Below are 17,159 nucleotides of genomic sequence, written 5' to 3' on the forward strand. Positions count from 1 at the left end.
CTCTCTCTCCGACCCTCCCCTGCTTTCTCTCTCTCTCTCTCTCTCAGAAATAAATAAAAACATAAAAAAAAAAAAAAAAAGAATCTCTCTTCTGCTCCGCGCGGCATGCCGCGGTGCTGGCGAACAGGGAATGCAGTCCCTGCAGCACAGCCAAGGGGCCACAGGACCTTGCGCCTGCTACCTCAGTGAGCTCCAGTCTCTCTTCAGAGGCCCTGATCTCCACGGACAGGCTCGGAGTCCGCACATATGGGGCCCCCACGACGCCAGGCTCTGTGCTACCTCCTTGAGCCTTTCCACGTGATGTCCTAGAGTTTACTGCCCCTGGTTGTCTATTGAGGAAACTGAGGCACAGAGAGGCTAATACGCTGCTGCAGGAAACTCAGGTCTCCATTTTTAATCTACCGGCAACATCATCTTGGTTGCGCATAACATTTTCCAGTTCATAGACCCCTTCCATCCATGTTTTCCCAGCAAATACTTACTTGCGCCCGGCAGAGGGGGAGGTCAGAGGGCACAGTTATTACCCCATGAAGGGCACTGAGGCTTAGAAAGGTTAAGTATCGGGGCGCCTGGGTGGCTCAGTCAGTTAAACATCTAACCCACTTGGCTCAGGTCATGGTCTCGAGGTCTATGAGTTCGAGCCCCACATCGGGCTCTGTGCTGGCAGCTCAGAGCCTGGAGCTGCTTCAGATTCTGTGTCTCCCTGTCTCTCTGCTCCTCCCCCACTCACACTCTGTCTCTGTCTCTCTCTCAAAAATAAATAAACATTAAATAAAATGGTTTTTAAAAAGGTTCAGCAGCGCCCCTGACTGTTCGCCCGCGAGAGGTGATGCAGGGTGTACAGAACCACGCTGTGCACCGTCGGGCACCTTTGGGGGTGGGAAGGACGGCTCAGAAGAGGCAGCTGTTCAGTGTCGTGGGACAGAAGACAGGCGGAGAGGCGAGGCCGTGGTCTGCCCCTACTCCCCGCCATGTGCCCCACTTTCTTTTTTGCCCTTGACCCCAGACACCCTGTTAAGACGATCGCTACTTCCTCCAAAGCCATTTGAGCCCTCCCTGCACCACCCTCGTGGAATGAAGTCAGCAGGACCTGGGGACCCCGGTGCGGACAGCTGCCCGGGGACCCCGCTGTTAGGAGGGGCCTTGCGCTGACCAGTCTTCAAGAGAGATCTCTCTCCCAAAAACAAAGGCGTCCACAGAGCTCACGGGGAATGATATGTATTCCAGCCCATGTCTGGTAAACTCTCAGACTACAGCGGCGAGGCAGGGTCACTAGGGTTCTATTAGCTCAATTAATGAGGAGTAAGATAAGGCTAACATGCTGGTCGTCGGGCGGCTCAGCACAGAGCTGGAGTAATGGAGTTATTAACCTCAGTCAGCCGCTGAATTGTGCGGCTGATTCCAACTCCATTTCCTGGTTCAGGCCTCCATTAATGGGCTGTTTATTATCCCTAATCCGCGTAAGGATCAGCGGCGGAGATATGAGAGCTTCCTGGAAGGGCCGAGTGATAATAAAAAAGGGAGAGAGCGGAGGAAGGCAAGAAATCCTCTCTATCTCGCATTTTAATTGTTGTCCAGCCCCACTGCTGCCCCCCCACCCCCACCCCGCCCCGAGCTCAGGGCCTCCTTCTCACTTTGGAACACGCTAGAAAAGGCAAAGCCATCATCCAGGGCTTTCGTTGTGTTGTCCCCGAACACGCAGTGTCATACAGAACTCAAAAGAACGGGTGTTGAAATCTAAAAAGCTCTGGCATGGAAACTACTAGCCAGTTCAGTTTTTACTGAACGCCATCTTATTCTACCTTATTCCACTGTCTAATATTCAACATACTTGAAACCCAGAAATCAGACCGGTGCTCGGCAGAATAATCTGGCAACGCCGTTAAATGCCCTGATGGCGACTTCCCAGTTTGCCGGGCCCCACGAGGTCCGTCTGGACAAAGGGCGGTTGCATCTCGGTCTTTTTCGTGGTCGCTATCCTGTGCCACGTGCCGCCGGGCGACTAAGGAACCAACTTCCCCAAGTTCAGCCCACCCCGATCTTTAAAATGTCTTCCGTGGGTAAGAAAAGCGAACAGCTCTTAGAGAAGAAACGTATTTTTAGGTTATCAGTAAGTTATGTGTGCCAACCCATAGAGAGCAGTTACAGCAGAGACTCCCTGACGGCCATCCCTGCTGGGTATATTTTCCATTTTGGTTTCTTTTTATGTAACAGGAATTCGAAATCACAGGAGTGACTGCCATCAATGTTTTGACGCTTCTGACCATGTGGACGAATCTGCAGCAAACCCACACGGTGTGTGTGTGCGTGTATGTGTGTGTATGTGTGTAATACACCATCACACACACACTCCATTTACCCTCTAGGACTGTAGTGCCGTAAGGGTTAAAAGAGTAGAGGCTATTGCCCCGTTTCACAGGTAGGAAGCTGAGATTACAGTAGTTTCTGCAAGCTAGGTAGCCGGCTGGGATAAATACCGATCCCGGCGCAGAAAGGACAGAACGTAACAGCTCATGGCAAAGCGCTGGGCTCGGGGCTGGTCCCTTCCATGCGGCCCGAGGCTTCCCCCAGCCAAGTGCCTTTCACAGAACAAGCCAGCTTCCTGGGGCCGTTGAGCGGATCTGAAGGGACACGTAAAGAAGCACGTAATTGGCACCCAGCTATCGTCATCATTCTTGTCAGGATGAGGGGGACGGTGGGAGACGAGGGGGCAGAGGGGCCAGGAGAGGAGGAGGTGCCCTCAGAGGAAGGGATTCTCATCAGTGACAGCCTGGGACCTGCCCCACCGCCCCGCCGACATGTCCCGGCAGGAGCCACCGGGGCTCGCTTTGAGGGTCTGACCCCCGGAAGTCTGACCCTCTTCTCTGGACGGGCCAGGCTCGTCCTGGAAGCCTGCACTTGGGTTGGGACTCCCATTCCCACCGGCCTGGCGCTGGTGTTCGCCCACCTGCGCCCGCCCCTGGCGTGCCCTCCCTCTCCCTGGCGGAAAGGGCCGTGTGTTTAGCAAAGCTAACAACGCATCGGGCACCAGGTGGAAGCCGAATGCAAGGAGTGGAGACCGGTCACTGCTTTCCCAGGCCCCCTCTGGGCTCCTCGGGGTATGGGACACCCCAACTGTCTAGTTTAAAAAATAATGATAAAACTCCCAAATCATCAGAGTCTCAAAGGAACCCTTTGAGCACTTTGCAATTTGCATACGATGAGCTGGGGCACAAACGAGCTCATCTAGAATCTGGTCCTTGGGTGATTTCTTTATAGTCCCCAAAGTCAGTCCACTGAAACAGAGAAAGAGAGAAGTAGTAAAGAAGACAACATAATAAATAAAATCCACTCGCTCAGCCAGGGGTCCCCCCCCACATACACACTTCACCCCCTTCCCCAGGGATTTCCAAGCGATATCTCTGCAGCCCTATCTTCCGGGGCCTTGGCTGCCCAGCCACGGAGCAGGGGAGGGAGGTTCAAGACCACTGCTTGGCCCACCCTTCCTTGCAGCCCTGGGAGGGAAGGAGGGGGCACAGAAACCCAGCCCGGCTGCTACCAGGCAAACTTCCCAACATCAATCAGCATCCTCTACCCCCTCTCTATAGTAAACATTAATTTTAAAGGGAAAGACCGCGCCACAAACTTGCCGCATGAAATGAATTATTTTACAGCCAGGCAGAGGGCAGATTCTGAATACAGCCTCGGATAGTTCTTTCTTTGTTTCTTTTTTTCTTCTCTTCCCCTCCCCCGCTTTTTGTTTTTACTATTATGATGTTTTAACAAACTTTATAGCCCATTTTATTTGTTCTCAAATAACTTTTTCTCCTTCTTTTCGACACATCAATTACTCGGTCTCTTTCCCTCACCGTGTGATGTTGGAATCTCGAGATTGATACTGCTCGGCGGAATATAATTTAGTATTATGTGCCATGGGTGTATGAGGTAGGAGTCAAGCAAAACATTGCGTTTGAACACTATCCATTTATTAGCTCTGAGGAGAGATTTATATTTGACAAGGAGACAATAACTTTGTTTTCTGATAAGCCAGAGAGGTCTATTTCAGCATCCAACACAGATCAGCTTCTCCTTCCCAATAACTCTATTTACTGGCATGAATATATTTTAATAATAAAATTGATATATATGTAAATTTATTTTAATCTAATTTCATCGAACCCTCCTTAAAAAAAAAAGCCTTTGTAGATTGTTTTCATATCTGAATTATAGATTTCTGTATCGTATTCCCAGATTGATTTCTAGGCTATAATTCTGTCAAGATTTCCTCCTGGAGTCAAAAACAGCAACCCCACAGCTAGACTGCTTTATAATTGGCATCACAATCGAACCAGAATTACAGCCCGGATCTCCATGCCAGGGCCAGGTGGGCTCATTTTAGAATATTTCTCGCTTTCTTAGCCTGGATCTGGACTTGAAGGCTTATGGCTAAAATTATCTTCTGAATTAATCATAAAAATGTTAATTGAAGGCTGAGGTGGGGGGAATGGAGTAGAGTCAGACCCGAGGAGCGGGGAGAGAACACACCCTCAGCGACGGAGCAAAATGAGGAGCTGACGGAGCAGGGCGCTGATTAAACCTGATTAAACCTCCGTTGTAAACAAACATCTGGTTTTCCCTGTTTGTCCCCCACCCTGGGGTCAAATAAATTAAATCCTAAGTCTTTGGAAACTGAGTTTATTCCGTGGTGAATGGAGAAATATTCCCCAGCAAGCTGCCTTAGATCAGAGAGCTTCTTGAATATTCTTCCCTGTGTGCTTCTGAATGAACACGGTGCCCTCGCCTGTCGGTCGGGTCGATAAATAAAACTGCCACTCTCTCCCTCGGGGCCCAGAAAAAGCGAGCACTGGCCTCTTGGCCTCCAGCCCAGTCAGTGACCTGCTCCCTTCCCCCCTCCCCCACCCCAAGTGACCTTTCTGCATCTTCCCAGAGCCTTTCATCTTCGGGTAGAGGATGAGCTTACACACCGGCACCAACGCGGGTTCAGCTGCCTGACCTCAGAGGGTGGACACTTAGCCTCACGGCCCTGGGGCCCAGGAAGCCCTTGGGTAACACAGGCAGTAAGACCGGAAGCTCCACAACCCCCAGACGTCTCCACCTCCCGCCGGAAGCCCTCTGGCCTCAACTCCAGGGCTATAACAAGACGGTGTGGAGGAGAATGCCCTCCACCCAGAGGACCACCCCCTAATCCCCACAGTGTGTGAATCTGTTACTTCTCCTGGCGAAAGGGACTCTGAGGATGTGCTTCAGACACGGTCGGATTATCCCAGAGTTGCTGGGTGCGCCTGAGCTAACCCTGTGGGTCCTGAGAAGTGTCCCCAGGTCTGGTCAGGGGGAGACGTGACATCAGCACGTGCAACATTGCTGGCTTTGGAGAGGAAGGGACGGTGGGCGGCTCCTGGGAAAGGGGAGGAGAAGAGTTCTTCCCGGAGCCTCCAGAAGGGGACACAGTCCTGGCGACTATTGCTTTTAGGCCTACAGCGCCGGGGGATGGTAGGTTTGTGTTGTTTAAGCCACCAAGTTGGTGGGGATTTATTAAAGCAGCCACAGAAACAAAACTAATATAAAACCAACTCATGCGATTCTTAGGCAAAAGACAAATGGTTTCCAAAAGACAATTATCTTGGGACCCAGGGATAGATGCTGCTAAGAAAAGATCATGAAAGGAAAGAAGGAAGGAAAGAAGGAAAGAAGGAAAAAGAAAAAGAAAGAAATAAAGAGGGGAGGAGGGAGGGAGGGAGGAAGGAAGACAGAATAGAAGGAAAAAATACAAAGAGAGGGACAGAATGAATACCCTTTAGAAGAAAAATTACTCCAGGAAACCTTTGCATATTTTTCAATCAAGACATTAATACACTAAACACAATTTCGGAAGAACAGACTCTACCATGTAAGAAATCACGGACAAGATGCAAGGTAAAAGAGGAGATGAGTGAAAGCTGACAGTGTTAAGGGAGAAAACAAAGGAAAACACAAAAGCATTATAGAGGGGCGCCTGCGTGGCTCAGTCAGTTGAGCGTCCGACTTCGGCTCAGATCATGATCTCACGGTTCGTGAGTTCAGATTCTGTGTCTTCCTCTCTCTCTGCCCCTCCCCAGCTCGCACTTTATCTCTCTCTGTCTCTCTCTAGCTCTCAAAAATAAATAAATGTTAAAAAAAACTTTTTTAGGGGCTCTTGGGTGGCTCAGTCGACTGCGCGGCTGACTTCAGCTCAGGTCATGATCTCACAGTTCATGGGTTCGAGCCCCGCATCAGNATGTCTCCCTCTCTCTGACCCTCCCTCGCTCACAGTCTGTGTGTGTGTGTGTGTGTGTGTGTGTGTGTGTGTGTGTGTCTCAAAAGTAAATAAACAGTAAAAAACTTTTTTTAAATTTTTTTAAGCATTATAGAAACAAAAAACCAGGGGCAACGAGAAAGTAACACAATAGAACATAGTTGAAGTTATCATGAAGGACAGATGGGAAACGAGTAAGAGACGAAAGCTACTAGAAAAAAAAAAATCCCTGATTATGGAAAACAGATGACAACTGTCCAACACACACACACGATTGGCCTTCCTGGAGAAGACAGACAAGCAAGTGAGCCAGGAAAATAGTAGTACGTGAACTAGAAGAATGTCCTCCTGAAATAAGGGACGCATAAGATTTCAGGGAAAAGTCATCAAGAGAAGCAAGACTGAGGCCTGGCGAGCATAAATGGACTTCCGGGGGGAGGGAAGAGAGAGAGAGAGAGAGCGTGAGGACACCCAGACAGAAGACGCACTTGACCTACAACGCAAAAACATCTCACGGCCCCTGGGGAATTCCTACAGCCTCAGAGATGTCAGAGGACAGAGCAGAAGCGACACAGCAGTGCCGGCGGGGGAGAAGCCTGATCGAACCGCTCTTCCCTTTGCCAGACACTGTTCACAAATAAAGGTAACGAAAAGGCACTCTCAAGTGGCCAAGAATTTAGGGTCTAGCTTGCACGTGCCCCGGCTGAAAGTGCATCGCAGACAATCCATCCAAAGGAAAGATGAATCATAACTGGTAAATGGGGAGGTGGGTTACGGAAACAGCTGGGGTTGAAGTCTGAATCCAGTTGAAGTGAGGGAGCTAAAACCTCACAAGTGTAATAATTCTTGCTGAAGACAACGGTTACGTCTCTAGAAAGAAATGCTTAGTAACCTTAGAGACGAGAACATGTGTCTAACAGACCGGGACAGAACAGCCTGGGAACGTGTCTGTCCCCGCCTGCTCCTCCTCACGGTGGAGAGTGGACCGGCAGGGGCCAAGAGGAAGCACACGGGGGAGCACTCTCTCTTTCCTCCTGCATGTGACAGTGAGACCAGGAGAAGGTAACAGTCGCAGTAAGAAAAGTCAAAGACACAGACCAGGAAGAAAAGGCTCAGTCGGGCAGGGGTGGGGCCTGCGACTCTTTTTTTTTTTTTTTAATGTTTTATTTATTTCTGAGAAAGAGAGAGCGTGAGCAGGGGAGGGTCAGAGAGGGAGGGAGATACAGAATCCGAAACAGGCTCCAGGCCCTGAGCTGTCAGCACAGAGCCTGACGCAGGGCTCGAACCCACGAACCATGAGATCATGACCTGAGCCGAAGCCGGACGCTCAACCGACTGAGCCACCCAGGTGCCCCTCTTGATGCAACTCTTGATCTCTTGGGGTCATGAGTTCGAGCCCCACGTTGAGTGTAGTGCTTCCTAAAAAAATAAATAAATCAACTTTAAAAAAAGATGGAAAGCAGAGGAAACCATAATGAAGGATAAAATAAAGTGATAAAGACAAAAATAAGTGGGATATTTTCAGCCATTCAGGAATTAAAAAAAAAAAAAAAAAGCAGGGGGAATAAAAAAAATACTGGGGCACGTGGGTGGCTCAGTCGGTTAAGCGTCCGACTTCAGTTCAGGTCATGATCTCACAGCCTCCTGCTGTTAAAACCAGAGAGGGAGAGGGAGAGAGAGAATCCCAGGCAGGCTCCGTGCTGTCGGTGCAGAGCCCGATACAGGGCCTGAACTCACTAACCATGAGATCGTGACCTGAGCCCAAACCAAGGGTCAGGTGCGGAACCGGCTGAGCCACCCAGGCGCCCCTAAAGCCACCTTTTTAACTTGAGGGACAGCTGGATGCCAAACCGAGGAAGAATTTGTGGTTCAGGAAACAGGAGCTCCAACCCAGGAGAACAAAGAAACTCTGATGGTGATATGGTGGCAAAGTCTGACAACACCCAGGCCATAAGCCAAGACAGAAAAAATAAGCAGTCCAACTGGGACAGAGAGGGGTCCGGGGGGAAAGAAAAAGCCTGTGGCCGACAGGTTACGTAGCACAGTGGACTTTGTGCAAAACCATTCGGAGGGGCTCGTACAAGGAGCGGAACTAGTTAGCACACAGATACGGGGAAAGTTAGGCAAGCGTAAAAGCAAAGTGATTATTGCCTTCGGGAATGACAAAGTAAGAAAAATTTAAGAAGGCAAAACAGCAAAAGGCGTGCCTTCCAGTGGGGCTGGCCCCTGAGAGCGGGTGTTCTGGAAGAAGCACACGGCTGTGTGCTGCTACCTCTCCGGCCAGAACCTTGGATGTCCCGAACGGCCGTGAGGCAGACTGCGACAGACCCTCTCTGATACCGATGTTTCGTTACGAGGAGGAGCGGCACTGGGAGTGTCAGACAAGCCACAGTCGTGTCAAAGACAGTCACTCCCGTCAGGGCGACATTTCACAAGGAACCCATCCCTGACACGAGCCTTTATGGAGTGTGTAACACGGCACCAAAACATACAAAGCAAAAACCGCAGGAAATGAGAGAACAGGAAAAATTAATAAAAAGATGCTGTTAATGGGAAGTCAGCAAATCTGTCCTTGACAGGATGACAGACAGACACAAAAGACTAACCAGCAACGGTGAGCAAGCACAGAGGGGACCCAGGGGGCCTAAGGGGCTCAGTCAGTAGAGCACACGCCTCTTGGATCGTGGGGTTGTGAGTTCGAGCCCCATGTCAGGTGTAGAGATTACTAAAAAAAAAAAACAAACAAAAAACCCAAATACACTTAAAAAAGAAAAACAAGTAGGACCTAATATGTATATTTAATTCTGTAACTTCAAATACACATTCTTCGGGCACCTGCGGGGCTCAATCGGTTGAGCGTCTGACTTCGGCTCAGGTCATGATCTCACGGTCCGTGGGTTTGAGCCCTGCGTCGGGATCTGTGCTGACAGCTTGGAGCCTAGAGCCTGCTTAGGATTCTGTGTCTCCCTCTCTCTCTCTCTGCCTCTCTCCCACTCCCACTCTCAAAAATAAATAAGCATTAAAAAATAATAAAATACACATTCTTTCCAAATACTATTGAATAACCATCCACAGAATAAACACCAATAATTTCTTTTTTAAATTAGAGGTTGCACTTCAACAACTTCTCCACCCTCTGTGCTAAAATAAAAAGCTAGTGACAAAAGTTGAAATGATAACAATAAATTATGCCAACTACCTGGAAACTTAAAAACTCTCCCAAACCGGGTCACAGTCTCTGTCACCAGTGACCCCAAAACAGCCAGGAGCTGACCCATAACTAGCAGCTTCCTTAATTGTTGCCACTGTTTGCAAGTTAAGACCAACCAGAGAAAGCCAAGCACGGGGGGTGCCCCACTTCGAGGTGGAGCCCCACCCCAGCTCCCCGGGCCTTGGCTCTCGCAGGGCACCCCTGGGAGGCCTAACCGCTCGGCCGCCGGCCTCTGAGCCTCTGCCAGACTCGAGTGACGTGGTGCGTCCCTGCCAGAGCGAGCCCTGACCTCGTAGCCTTGCTTGTTCCCAGTGGGACCCCCTCGGTTTCCTTCCACGACACACACAGCGGCGGGGCGCTCTCCAGTTCACGACAGAGGAGGAAGAACGGAACGTTCCACGGCATTGGCCGCCGTTTTGGAACAAACGGCCGACCGCTCAGGGACAAAGTGCTCAGCCGGTGCTGCACACCCACATCAGAATAAATGTCCCCGGCACCAAAGGTTTAAGTGCAAAGCGCGCAAGTGAAGAAACAGAAGGAAATGTGTCCATTGGCGCAGCCCCCTGGGGAAGGCGGGGCGGGCTGGTGTGGATTGGCGTTCACGAGCGCGGAAGCTCAGGTCCAGCAAGGTGAGTGACAGAGCCAGGATCCGATCCCAAGCCCGACTCCTAGTTCACAGGGCGAACGGGGCGGGGCGGGGGGGGGCAGGTCTGAGAGCCATGCTGCTTCTGGAACTCATGGGGCCTCCTGCAAACGGCAAGCTGTCACAGGGACCTCGCCATCTGAGCCCTCGGGGGCGGGGGTGCCCAGTGACCGAGACCTCCTGGGAGGAGCCAGGCTCAGGGCCGAGGGAAGGGGCAGCTTACCTGTTGGGCTGGTAGCCCAGGCTGTCCAGCATGTGCGCCTGGTCCAGGTCTCTCGGGAAGCCGTGCAGCACCCACCCTCTCTGAATGCTGTCCTGCTGGCTCAGACGCTGGCCCAGCACCTTCATGATGATGTTGTCAGGGACTGCAGGGAAAGGAGGGCCAGGCGTCATGCTGGGGTGCGAGGGAGCATGGGGGCCGCGGGTTTCCTAACTTTCCCTGACTCTAGATTGAACTTGTGAAGGTCAGGTTTGGGTGGACAAGGCTGCGGGTGCCCAGGTCCCTCCGTGGTCCCAGCAATTGGAGGGACGCTGGCCTCCTGTGAAGGGAAAAGCATTGGATGACCTTGACCTCGATCTTGGCCCCTCCCTGACCTTGACGAGATACCACGACCATCAGCAGTCCCCGTTGCCCCCTGGGATCCAATTTTTGCAGTAAAAGCCTTTTCAGGGTAACACACCAGCCTCAGTGAAGGTTTACCCTGGATGCTCTTTGCTAATTCGCAGCACTAGGCAAGCCCCTGCTTCTCTCCTTCCTCCACTTCTCCCTCCTCGATGTCTCGAGTCAGATCTCCAGAGCTGCAGCTCTGGCGAGAACCAGAGACTGAAACAGTCTCCTGGAGAACGAGATATTGAGAAGGCTCCTGTTTACATTTTACCGCAATTGACATTTTCCCGAAATTTACACCTCTCCTCTCAGACTCATTAAACGTCCTATGTTGCTGATGTACTGCCTCCCAGCAATTTGCACTACGTTTCCTACACTTTGCACTCATTTTTCCAGAAACGCTTGGTAAATATTACCAGTGTTTGCTATGGATGTGGCCCCGACGAGCGGGTTTCCTTGAGTTGCTGTGAGGGTCTTTAGCGGCTTCTCGGAAGAGGCCCGGCCCCCATTCCAACCAGCCATCGTGTGCAATCGGGCAAGTGGCCCTGATGCGTCTGGAACCTGCCAACAGGCCCCAGACTGACAGCCAGGTGAACACACTGGGGAGAGACGCAGAAACAGCTACTTTCCTCCAGGGCCATGACGTGCCGGTTACGCTCTTGACCAAAGGACCATAAACCATATTCTGAGCCATTCGTGATTCCCTGAATTTTTCCTTTCCCGCATCCTTCAGCCTTTCTTCCCCAATCTCGAGGGAAGATCAGAAAAGGGCACTCGCCCTAATGAGAACATCTGGCTATCTGACATGAACGAGAAGTTGGTGCAGCTAACCCCCTCTCTTCCCCTGCTTACACCTGCTGTGGCTCCCCAGTGCACAGAAGATAAGCCCCCTCCCCCATGGCCAGGAGTCCCTTGGAGTCCCTGACTCCTGACTCTCCCCCAGCTCTTCACCTCCCCTGGAGTCTGCCAGTCCCTCCATCCAGAACGCCCCTCCCCCATGCCTTGCCTTGGGCAAGACTTTCCTTTCAAGACGTCGGCCCCCAGCGGAATGTCCCCAGAGGCTGTGGCCAGACTGGGTTAGCAACTGCACCTTTTCTTACTTGCTTCCCTTGTCATTGGCTAAGTCTTTGTGTAATGCCCACCTCTCCCCAAAGATAGGGGGTTCCATGAGGAAAAAGACTGTGCCCACCTCATTTACCCCCATAATTAACATAATGCCCAGCACATAGTAGGTGCAGAATAATAAATAGACAAGAGACTTCCCTTTTCAAAGGCTTTACTGCAACTAACCAAACATGTCAAAAGCAACTTGCCCAGACTCTGGGAAGCCCGGGCGGGAGAGCAGAGAGAACGCGGGCTCAAGGGGCACGCAAACCTAGGGTCTCAGCCCTGCCTTCAGGAGCCAACTGACCTCAGCTGGCCACTCTGCCTCTCCAAGGGTCAGCATCCTCACCTGACAAAAAGGATGACAGGAGCTGTCACTACGGGGTTCGCGGTGCAAGATTTCCGGGCACGTGGCAGACGCTCAGAGATGGGGGCTGGTATTTTTCAGTTCGGGAGATGGACGTTGGGAAGGAAAACGTTCTGAATGTTTCCACGTGCCCCCGTGGTCACTGTGTTCTGAGAACGGAATGCTGGCCAACAATGTGGGATGCCAGGCTGCACACGAGCCTCGGGATTAAACATAGGGACCTCGGGAGAGAGTTAGCGATCTGCCTCGAGGCCTTCATTCGCGTCCCAGGCCAGCTGTCCTCTGTAAGCTCTGAGGGTCATAATGTCAGGGCTTGTGCCCCATGCTACAGATCCCTGTTCACACGTCGACTCCCACCGCGTGGCCCCGCGAGGATTTGGGGTGTGGGGAGTCAGCAATTACGCTGTGGACAAATAATGCACCTGGTCTCTGATCTGGGAACCCAATATCTTGTTTCAGGATGAATAAGTATAGATTAAGCACAAAATGGGTTAAGAATCTGCCATACACAATGAGAAAGAATGAAATCTGGCCATTTGTAGCCACGTGGATGGAACTTGAGGGTGTTATGCTGAGTGAAATAAGTCAGGCAGAGAAGGACAGATACCATATGTTTTCACTCAACATGTGGAATGGGAGAAATTTAACAGAGGACCATGGGAGAGGGGAAGGGGAAAATATAGTTGGGGAGAGGGAGGGAGGGAGGCAAACCATGAGAGACTCTTGAATGCTGAGAGCAAACTGAGGGCTGATGGGGGGGGAGGGGAAGGGGGGTGATGGGCATGGAGGAGGGCACTTGTGGGGATGAGCACTGGGTGTTATATGAAAACCGACTTGACAATAAACTATAAAAGAAAAAAAAAATCTGCCATACAGCTCCAATCCAGGTCTATGCCTAAATATCTACGGATGTTTTCACCTAAATAAGAAACGAATACAGAAATAAGCCCTTCACAGCGATCTGTCCAGTGGATAGTTCTAGAGGCCTGTGCTGGTCACCGCGATACACAGCAAACAAGGAGCCAGGGCCCTGCCCTCCCCAACGTTTACATTCTAGCGAGGGATACAGTGCTCAGGTAAGTGACCACCGTGGAGAAATCGCATGCACGATGAAGAAAATAACAAGTGATGACGGGGGCCTGCTGATGTGACTGGGTCTGGGACGGCCTCTGGGGAGGTCACACGTGGCAGATACCCGAACGGGGAGTTCAGCTGCATGAGGACCCGGCGGGTATGTTCTAGGCGGAGGGGATGGCAAGGGCCCTGGGCCCTCAGGCTGGAATGATCTGGACACATCCAAGGGTGAGAGAAAGGGCCCATGTGGCTGGAGCTGAGTGGTCCGTGGGAAGTGAGAGCAGACAGGCCTGGCCCAGTCCAAGTGTCATAATGGCGAAGGGGATCTGGGCCACCTTGGGAATAATCACGTGCTGGCCTTCGGTGCACCTTTAGTGAATGAACACATGGGAGTTAATCTCAGGATCCTGCACTCTGCCACATTTGCACAGGGAGGGCACATTTTGTGGTGCCAGCCAGGGGAGTCCCCATTTGGGGTCCCCATGTCCCAAGGATGGGGCTAGTCAAAAGTACGATCTTCTAAGGGGTCACTGCAGGCTCCAAAAAGCCAAAATGGACCCCGAGTAAAGTCGGCAAAGAGCTGGGGCTGAGGGACCCTGAGTCAGAATCACCAGCTAACAGCTCCGGGTTTTTAAACCTCTAGAAAGGAGACCTCTTTTGCTGTGCCCCCAAGCTCGGAGCCCCTCGGGTCCAGCAGGGCCCTGTCGGAGTCCGGCCGTGGTAAGTGGGGGGCTTTGCTTCCCTCTACTAGTCCCCATTCTGCCCCAACTGCTGAGACGCTCTGAGCTTCCGTCTCTTCTGCCCAGNGCTGCGCTCAGAGTGGGGCGGGGCGGCTACAGAAGGATTTTCGATTCGGCTGCCTTTCCTTTTTTATATTTATTTATTTTTGAGAGAGAGAGACAGAGTGTGAGCAGGGGAGGGTCAGAGAGAGAGGGAGACACAGAAGCCGAGGCAGGCTCCGGGCTCTGAGCCGTCAGCACAGAGCCCGACGTGGGGCTTGAAGTCACAGACCCGCGAGATCATGATCTGCGCCGAAGTTGTTCGGCTCTTCAACCGACTGAGCCATCCCCCGAGCGCCCCCAGGTGCCTTTTTAAAAATATTTATTTTGAGAGAGAGAGAGCAGGGGAGGAGCAAAGAGAGCGGGAGACAGAGGATCCCAGGCAGGCTCTCCATGAGAGCAGAGAGCCTGATGTGGGGCTCGAACTCATGAACCGTGGGATCATGACCTGAGCTGAGCTGAAGGCAGATGCTTTGACTGACTGAGCCACCCAGGTGCCCCGACACAGCTGCTCTTGTAAGCATTCCTTAGAATAAAACCCAGGAAACTCCTGGGTTACGTGTGAGCTGAGAGCCCAGTGGTCCAGTGGACTCTGCCTGGCTGCAGTGGGACCTCCCTGAACCTCTGTGTCCTCCTCTCAGGCACCTGCCTCGCTGGATGTTGTGGGGCCGGCAGATGGCTCATTAAAGATGCCAGACCCACTAGCGGTCTCCTGAGGGGCCGTGTGGGTATATTTTTAGTCCCTTCCCAGCGTTTATCCAGGCTCCCGTCAGATGGCTATGATGAAGCCATTGGCAAGAATATGTGGCCCTTAAAATTCAAACTTTTCAGATAAATTTCCCCTGAGCTTAAACAGGAGTTGAGGAGGGTGCTGTAGGGTTGAAATGGGCTTGCCCGTGGAGAAGGAGATCCGGTAGGTAATGAGCTTGCTGGCCAGTGATACCCGGGGCGCATTACGGCCTTGGCTGCTGGGGTTGAGGGCTGGACCGGGCCAACTTTGCTGCCTGGTTTCTCCAACAGCCAGGCCCTGTCGGCAAGCGAGCTGTGTTCCACGGAGGACCGAGCTGCTGACCTGCAGCCTTATCGGGCCAACAGGGGGCTGCTCCTGAGGCTCGGAGCCCTGGGGACTCAGGGGGAAGGCCCTGCAAGGTCATCCCCTTGACCTCTCTCATTTCAAAGTTTAAAAACTCAGGCCCCAAAGGGTTGTGGCTTAAGTGACCACCGCTGGAGCGAAACTTGGCTCCAGGGAAGAATGGAAGACCCAATGGACACAAGGAGACTCTTCTGGGGTGGGGGGGGGAGGGGGGTTGCAAAGATTTCTAGAGAGAATGCCTCAATTTGCATTAGAAGTTAAAATGTAGGGGCATCTGTATGGCTCAAGCAGTTGAGCATCTGACTCTTGATTTTGGCTCAGGTTACAATCCCAGGGTTTTGGGATTAAGCCCTGAGGTGGGCTCTGTACTGAGCGTGGAGCCTGCTTGAGATTTTCTTTCTCTCTTTCCCTCCCTGCCCTGTGCTCGCTCACTCACTCTCTCTCTCTCTCAAATCCTTTAAAAAAAAAAGTTAGGGGCGCCTGGGTGGCTTAGTCGGTTAAGCGTCCGACTTTCGCTTAGGTCATGATCTCGCGGTTCGTGGGTTCGAGCCCCACGTCGGGCTCTGGGCTGACTGCCAGCTCAGAGCCTGGAGCCTGTTTCAGTCTGTGACTCCCTCTCTCTCTGACTCTCCCCTGCTCACGCTGTCTCTCTCTCTCTCTCTCTCCTAGAAATAAATAAAACATAAAAAAAAAAAGTTAAAATGTACATGCCTTTCAACCCAGCGATCCCATTTACAAGAACTCACACTTAAACTATAATAGCACAGGCAGGAAAAGACATGTGCCCAAAGGTGTCCGTCTCAGTGTTATTCTCAGTGGTGACAATCAGAAGCAATCTCAGCAGAAGGCAAGCCACATAAAGGATGGGATGTCCGTGCGGTGGGGTATTATGCCACCTTCAAAAAGCCATCTATGTTCATACTAACTTGGAAAGCGGACTCTGGCAGCCTATCAGGGGGAAAGCAAGTCAACAAACGGCTTGTATGATGCAATCTAATTTAAATATATATACACCACGTGTGCACACAGCAAACACACCAGATGTATATATAGACCACGTATACACACAGCACACACACACTCCACACGTGCACACACAGCAAACACACCCAGATATATATATAGACCACGTATACACACAGCACACACACACTCCACACGTGCACACACAGCAAACACACCCAGATATATATATAGACCACGTATACACACAGCACACACACTCCACACGTGCACACACAGCAAACACACCCAGATATATATATAGACCACGTATACACACAGCACACACACTCCACACGTGCACACACACGCGACATAGTGGAGGGCTCCTCTTACGCCCCATGAATTAGACCCAATCCTGCCCAGAGCTCAGGACCCTGGAATCGAGCGTCAGGGACACTGAGTGGTGTCCCGGCTGGAAAGGCACAAAGACATGGGAGACGCACGAAGTCGGGGGAAGGGGCTCCAAGGAGAAGGCACACACTTCCGGGAAGAAGGTGAGCCGCGCTCCGATCCTGACTTTGGGCCCAAACCAAAACCAAAACGAGCCCCTCTCTTCAGGAGTCAGGGAAACAGACCCTGAAATTAGCCTTTCTCCTCCTCTGCGGCTTCGAACCGATAATTATTGGTGCACGTTCGCTGCCTGGGTCCCCACCTTCCCCCCACCCCTCGAAAAGCAGAAACCCCGGCCAAGTCAGGCACTGTGCCTGGCACGTGGTAGGCACTTCATAAACACACATTCATTTTGAGTGAATAAGTGAACGAATGATGAACGAATGGAGAGTGAACACCCCTATTTCCAACACCGGAAGGCTCTTTGCTTCCTTGCGTGTTTGTGGCGGGGCTCAGGATGGCCCCTCTGGGCACCGAACCAGGGAGCCAGGGCCCGAGGCTACGGAAGGCCACCGCGGGCGGGCTCGCCGTGCCCCCGCACCGCAGAGTGAGCAGCCACGAGAAGGCGTGCTGATGTCTGTGCTGGGCTTCAAAATAAAATCCTGTTGCAGGGTG

At 51.9% G+C, this 17,159-nt stretch overlaps 1 protein-coding gene across 2 annotated transcripts in view; it reads right to left on the reverse strand.

The window, feature by feature from the left end:
• AK8 (adenylate kinase 8) overlaps positions 1 to 17,159 on the reverse strand; it is a 125,647-nt gene that overhangs the window by 40,588 nt on the left and 67,900 nt on the right. For both annotated transcript variants that reach the window (XM_077768510.1, XM_077768508.1), the window contains one exon: positions 10,349 to 10,490. In XM_077768510.1, coding sequence (XP_077624636.1) covers positions 10,349 to 10,490 — 142 coding nt within the window. The remainder of the gene's footprint in view (positions 1 to 10,348; positions 10,491 to 17,159) is intronic.

This window comes from Crocuta crocuta, unplaced genomic scaffold (assembly GCF_008692635.1).
Source record: "Crocuta crocuta isolate KB4526 unplaced genomic scaffold, BGI_CrCroc_1.0 scaffold35, whole genome shotgun sequence".
Taxonomy (NCBI): domain Eukaryota; kingdom Metazoa; phylum Chordata; class Mammalia; order Carnivora; family Hyaenidae; genus Crocuta; species Crocuta crocuta.